The following is a 7,066-nucleotide window of genomic DNA, read 5'->3' as shown; positions in this document are numbered from 1 at the left end:
GCTTCAGCGCTGGAGACCGATTTAACTTCTCCATCATGCCAGAAGGGACCAAGTTCCCCAAGGAACATAAGGCAAGGCGCATAGCACATCTTCAATCAACAAAGAAGGATATTTGTAGCTCAAGGTTGAACCGTTGGATCCTTGATGCTCGGTTGTTTTCTTGAAGGCATTTCATTACTCAACTAGGGTACTCAACCCAACTACATAATATCATCAGTGCTAGATGATATTAGCACTATAGAATGGATGATGTTACCTAGGTGGGTAAGGAATCATCTGCAAGAAAACTTCCAAGCTCAGAGAGCACCAAGGACCCAACAGTCTTCCTCCTCCTCCTCCTCCTCCTCCTCCTCCCCCCCTCCACAGACCTCATTCCTTTCTAGGACTGATGATGTTATTTAGTTGGCTAATGAAACATCTGCAAGAAAACCACCAAGCTCAGAGAGTGCCGAGGCCCCCACGTAGCACGTGCATTTCCGCCACTTCCTTGCCACGTCCCACCATCTGCCACTCAAAGTAACTGCCTCGGTTTCCCTAATGAGAAGGACGGTTCTGCCCAATGAATAAAATTGATCCCTCAGTTTTGTTAATGCTCAACTGTTTGGCATAGAAGACATTTCAAGAAGATTTTCGGGTTTTCGATATGGACCTTTCAAGCCCATGGATACACTTCACCATCCAATATTTTTTCAAAACTTGGCAACTTTAAGAGGTGTGGATTACAACTCCGAGAATTCCTCAGCCAGCAATTCAATTTCTGGAAATTAAAATCCATGCCTCTTAAAGTTGTCAAGTTTTTTAAAAAATACAAAATATTGGCACAATCCAATGAGTCAGTAAGGCTAGAAGAATAGCTGATGAGCAATCAGACCCACATGAGTTTCTTTGGTAACTATAGAAAATGGTTTATAGATCGAATGGTATGTCAAGAGTTTTTCCCTAAGCTCCAGTTTAATCCTTGGTTGTAAGTTGAAAAAAAGAAAGAAACAGATTCTCGGTCGTAGCTGGCCTTTGCAGGCTCATTCCTGGGCCGAATTGTGCAGCCATGCGCGGCAAGCAAAGTCTGTGAAATAGTGACAGCAATAATTCACACCACAGATGAGCCTCCACAAGCAAGGATCTTGTTTCAACTTGGCCAAAGTCATCCCTTGTGTTTGTTCATTGATACTCCTGGGGGAATTGTCCCCCAGTGCTATCCTCTCTTTAGTGTTAAGAAATAAATTTTGTCTTTGTCTATTCTGGCGCACTCCTTATTCCTCTGCTTTTGAGAAGTAAAAAAAAAAAAGAGTTTTTCTCTGTTTTTAATACAGGTAGTCCTTAACTTACGATCACAATTGAGAATGAAATTTCCATTGCAATGTGTCAACTCAAAAACATTTCTCTGGTTTTTTAGAGTTGCTAGCAGAAAGGGAATGGGGAAAATAATGCATTCCTTAAATGCTTCAGACAATTGCTAGGCAGCCGAGGCTTTTGGCGCGCAAGATTATTACCGGAGAACATGATTAATGACTCTTGGCTATGGATGTGTCCCATTGGAGAATATACATCCAGGGGGTGGGGGAGGACTAGGGTCAAGGGTGAAATGAATGAAGTGTCTCAGAGTCGGCTGCACCCAGGTATCACTGACATGTTCACTCCTAATAAATGATTTTTTTAAAACTCTGAAAGATGCGGCTAGAAACTCATGATTTGAATGGGGGTGAATTGTCGGAGCCCTGACACTCTGGTTACTAAGTGAGTCGTGCCTAATTTTATGACCTTTTTTGCCACAGTCGTCTAGCGAATCACAAGGGGGAACAAAAAAAAAAACCTAAATCAAAACTGAACTCCCTATCTAAAAAGCATCTGGAGAGTTGAAGGGAAAAAAAGGGATTTTTCTCGAATTCCTAGCCTGCCAAAAACGAATCTGATGTCACATTGTCTTCCCCCCCATAAAATCCATGTGCACGCACATTCTTCCAGAAGGCCAAATCCTCAGGGGGTTCAGCTGGCAAGACCAGTAAGATACAGTTCTGCCTACTCGTTTCTTAAATCTTTCCGCTGCCAAAATACACAAAGATCTGGATGATTTTTTTTAAAAAAAATAACAGTGTCACGGTTGACTTTTGCTACGCAGCCTGATTTGCAACCGGTTAACAGGGAGAGGGGAAAGAAAGCACTGGAATATAAGGGAATTTTGGGAAGGAAATTTGGAATGCAACTGGAAGCCTGAGACAGACCCAACCCCTCAAGGTCGCCCAGCTGGGGAAGTCCGAAGCAGACAGATCGTTCCCAAAACAAAGAGAGCGGAAGTGATTGGTGGACAATTCACAATGGGAAGTCCAAAGAAAAGGGAAAATTTTCCAACGTTGTTTTCACACGAAATCATCAGAATTGGCTTTTCTACTTCTGCAAGCACACGGAATCAGAAGGAAGGAAGGAAGGAAGGAAGGAAGGAAGGAAGGAAGGAAGGAAGGAAGGAAGGAAGGAAGGAAGGAAAAGAAAGAAAGAAAGAAAGAAAGAAAGAAAGAAAGAAAGAAAGAAAGAAAGAAAGAAAGAAAGAAAGAAAGAAAGAAAGAAAGAAAGAAAGAAATGTTGTAGTATGATCCCTATCTAGTTTACCCCAGGAGGCCAATAATGATCTGGCTAACTTTTTTAATTTCATGTCTCAAAACTCCAAAACACCGAGGCAGCTCCATGGGTTGCAAATAAATCTGAAGGCTTAAAAAGTATTTAAAAAAAAGATTAACCACCTGCTTGTCGTGAAAGGCAAATCCCGTGAAGATTGCAGACATCTTGGGCAGAGACAGAAGGTCTCAGCAGGTTCCAGACATTCGTATAATCAATCGAATGGAATAATAAATGATAACACCTCCTCGCACCCCACCCTACCCCCAAACCCCACTCCAGCCAATCATTCAAACCACATTAAAACTGATAGCTCTTTTCAAACAGGATTAAAAAACAAAACCCACAAACCCTGATCAATTATTCAGGCAGCGGCTGCTTGATCTCCTCCAAATGATCAGTTCTCAAGAATACGCAAGAATGAAATAAAACAAATCAAAATGGACCAGTTGAATATATAGAGCAATAAGTTAAGATTGTTTAAAAAATAATAATAGATGTATTAAATAATAGCTATAAGAAAATGTGATTGTTGTTATATTGGTAAGAAAAGTATTAATTATAATTGTAAGCACAAGATATATGTACCCTGTTGACACCTGGTTGAAATGAAATGGAATTATTGTAAAATATAAAATATTTTTTTTAAATAATAATAATAATAATAATTTAAAAAAAGAATATTCAAGAATGGTCAGCTCCCTTTATGTTATTCTGGCATCTAATTTATTTATTTTTTTAAAAATGTGATGTCCCTCACCAGGGATGTGAGAAAACAGCAACGCACACACAGCAAGATGAAAATAGGTGAAGAACAGCAATATAACCACTTGTGTTTGACTTTTGGGTTCAACTGGCCCCTCCATTAGTTAAATATCCAAGGAGAAAGAATATATTTGGAGGGTTGCTCCCATTTTCACTCTGTCCTCCTGGAAGTTACTGCAAGTCCTTGGAAGAATGGAATTTCTCATTTCCAAGCCCTTATTGATTGAAAACCACTTTTGGGGGAAAGCAAGCTTCTTGATGTAATTCAGTTCTATTCTTTTTTTCTTCCTACAGGTTTCATATCTGTCCTTTGTCCCCTACTTTTCAATAGTTTCCTGATTGTTTTGATGTAACTGTACACGCCTTTGCTAAAGACACGATCCTAGGCTTTTAGCATATTAAATCATGTAGATAGTGAAGTCTTTGAGTTGAACGCAACTCCTCTTGTTTTTGAGGACACGTTTGTATAGTTTCCTGGCAACAATACAAAATTGGGTTGCTGTTACTTTCTTACTTCTCTCCCTTAGTCATCTCCCATTCAAGAGCTATCCATGGCTACACCTGCTTAAAATTTTTGGAGACCACTCAAGCTCAGCATTGGAAAAGTTGCAAAATAAAACAAACACAGAGAACACAGAGTTGGAAGGCACCTTGTAGGTCATCTAGTCCAGTGGTCACCAACCGGTGGCCCGCGGCCCACTGGTGGTCTGTGCGAAAATTTTGGTGGTCCGCAGAGAAATGTCACCCCGCAGGGCACCCCCCCAAAGCAATTAATCCAGGCTGTGTGGGAACACAAGTCTGCCTAACCATCAACTGTTCTGCTGTGCCGGGAGATTTAGATTAGCTAGAAAGCAGGAAATGGTTGGATTTCTGGCTTTCTAGCTAATCTTTAGATCTTTGGACCTCCCTTAGGACTGAAGGTTCTATTATTCAGTGCAGACTCAGATAGCCGATGGCAGAAACACAGATCTCTAAGTGAATCTGTGATTCTGTGAGCAACTCAATCTGCCTGCCTGCTTTGCCTGGTTTTGGGTAAAAGTTGCTATTTTTTTTTAATTTAAAAAATGAATATTTACATAAATATTTATAATATTTACATACAAGCCATGGCCAGGCAGCCACATGACCACCAAGCCACACCCACAAATTAGGCCATGCCCAAGAACCGGTTGTTAAGAAATGTGAATCCCATCCCTGCCTCTGTGTGTTTGTGTGTGTGTATGTATGAGAGAGAGAGAGAGGGAGGGAGGAAGGGAGGGAGAGAGAGAGAGGTTAGATCTTTCTCTCTACCACCAACGTCAGCAAGACACCATCGGTCAAAATTCATATTATGAGTTTGGTGGTCCCTGAGGTCCAAAAGGTTGGTGACCCCTGTTCTAGTCCAACTTCCTGCTTGAGCAAGAAACCTTATACCATTCCAGACAGATGGCTGTCCAATCTCTTCTTAAAAACCTCCGGTGATCCTTGATTAGTTCCCACCCATTGCTTCTTGTCCTAATTTCAGGTGCTTTGGAGAACAGCTTGACCCTTTCTTCTTTACGGCAGCCCCTCAAATATTGGAAGACTGTTATCATGCCATCCTCTAGTCCTTCTCTTCATTAAACTAAACATGTCTTACCTCTACAGAGGAAGGAATTGCATCTGCACTGCTTCCATCAAATCTATGCTACCCAAAACTTCGGTAGCCCAATTTTCCCCCCACAGCCCCAGCCCCAGCCCCAGCATTTTCCAACAGGCAAAACAACCGGCAGCTTTTTCAACTATAAAGATGGTGGAGAGATATGGCACGCCAACCTTCATTGTCCCAACGAAATGAACTTTTGACTCAAAGGTTTCTCAGATCCGTTCTTTTCCATTTTAGGGGTATGAAACATTCAAAGGGAGGAGGGGAAAGGATAACTTTTGGTATTCCCAGGTTCTTTGGATTCAGCATGTCTAGAAATTAGAAACAAAAACAATCCCATCCTCAAGGCAAGCTTGACTTCTGCTAACTGCAAGCATTGACTTTTCTTGGAACACTTTATGAAAATGATCTGCCCTAACCTTCTTCCCAGATGATTTTGGACTTACAAGTCCACCTATGTCCCTGGAATTCCCAAGCAATTCCCTCTATCAAAGTACAAACCAACACTAGCCCAGTTTAGCTTCTAAGATCAGCCAAGGATCCTGTAAAATATAGGGTTTTTGTTTTTTTTAACCCACTGTCATTCCAACCCCTTTCCTAATAAGGAAAAGCGCATTAGATCTTGTCTATGGAGATTCTCAATCATCCAGGTCATAGTTGTCCCAAATGAGCTTTTTCCAAAAGGCAAGTGGACTTTCTTGGGCTGTTGTTTCCACCACCCCCACCTGAAAATGTTTGGCTTTTCCTCCAAGAAGCTTCTTCAGTTCTTCTAAAGAACATGTCTTCCACTTTGCTTGTCACAAGATCACAGTAAGGGATCTTCCAAGTATAGAGAGCATAGGAAAACAAAGACCAAACCATGAAGGTTACCAACTGAATTGAAGAAGCTTCTTGGAGGAGCAGCGAATGGTTTTCGAGGGAGATGGGGGGAAACCAAGAAAGCCCACTTGCCTTTTGGGGGAATAAAAAGCACCTTTCGTACCTTAGAACTTGCTCCTCCACTACCTTCCACTTCTCCTGTGTCTCAAAACAAAACATGATGCTGCTATTCGTGTATCCCTTGCCTCTTCCAAGATGCTGGGATCACAGCATGACAAACGTTCTCCAGATTTCTTTCTGTTTGATTGTCACAAGACCACCATCAATAAGGGTCCTTCTAAGCATACAGGAGATGGGAAAACAAAGACCAAATCTTGAAGATGACCAACCACCCGAATCAACCTTCTCTGACTAAATCATCTCCTTAGGGACGCTGAGGTATATCTCCACTGCCCAACACAAATGGGTGAATTCAAGATTTCTGGGCCACCCAGGAAGGCAGAAACCTCTTCTCTCTCCTTTCCTTTTGTTCCTAGGAAGCCAATAGGACAAGACGGGAGGAAGAGTGATGTTGGATTGGGAATCTCACCATCTTTTTCCTTTCAAAGTGCTGATGCAAACAGCTGGCCAGTCTTCCTTCCTTCCTTCCTTCCTTCCTTCCTTCCTTCCTTCCTTCCTTCCTTCCTTCCTTCCTTCCTTCCTTCCTTTCCTTCCCTTCCCTTCCCTTCCCTTCCCTTCCCTTCCCTTCCCTCCCCCTGCATGCACAAACATCCCATTTGATATGGCTGGAGGGATGGGATGGAGGGGAAAAACCTGCCAGCCCTTTCCACTTACTTTTCCCGAGCCCATCGGTGGGTTTCCACTCCGTCTCTTTCACCGCCCCGTAGCTCCTCAGTGGTTTCTCGGCTCCTAAACTGCTGGAGATGGATTGCTTCAACTCCATGCTGCCAGGTGCCCCTCGGGCCCAAGCTTGTTCTTCAAGACTTCAAGGCTGGCCTGGGACCCACTTCCTTTTAGTCCATCCTAGCTGGAGGAGAAGAGAGAAAGAAGAGAAACGCAGGGTGGGGAAAGGAGGAGGAGGAAGGGTCGCTCGATCTGGTCTTCGGGGGAGGGTTGTTGTGGGTTGTTGTAGTGTGTGTGCGTGTGTGAGTGTGTTCTTCTCTTTAATTCCTGCTGCTAACGGATTGGCAAGAGCAGCTGAGCTCACTGCATCTTTCCCTTGTGTTGGTACCCTAGGAGAGGACAGAGAGA

General features: G+C 42.8%; 1 protein-coding gene across 1 annotated transcript in view; it reads right to left on the bottom strand.

The window, feature by feature from the left end:
- The window catches only part of BMERB1 (bMERB domain containing 1), a 20,567-nt gene extending 13,501 nt beyond the window's left edge, over positions 1 to 7,066 (bottom strand). Inside the window, exon 1 of the mRNA XM_087942086.1 lies at positions 6,650 to 7,066. Within this exon, the coding sequence (XP_087798212.1) occupies positions 6,650 to 6,758 (109 nt within the window). The 5' untranslated portion in view covers positions 6,759 to 7,066. The remainder of the gene's footprint in view (positions 1 to 6,649) is intronic.

The sequence above is a fragment of the Pseudonaja textilis genome, chromosome 14 (genome assembly GCF_049901715.1).
Source record: "Pseudonaja textilis isolate UNSWEBS1 chromosome 14, rPseTex1.2, whole genome shotgun sequence".
Taxonomy (NCBI): domain Eukaryota; kingdom Metazoa; phylum Chordata; class Lepidosauria; order Squamata; family Elapidae; genus Pseudonaja; species Pseudonaja textilis.
This window is presented reverse-complemented; position numbering and strand designations above follow the sequence as displayed.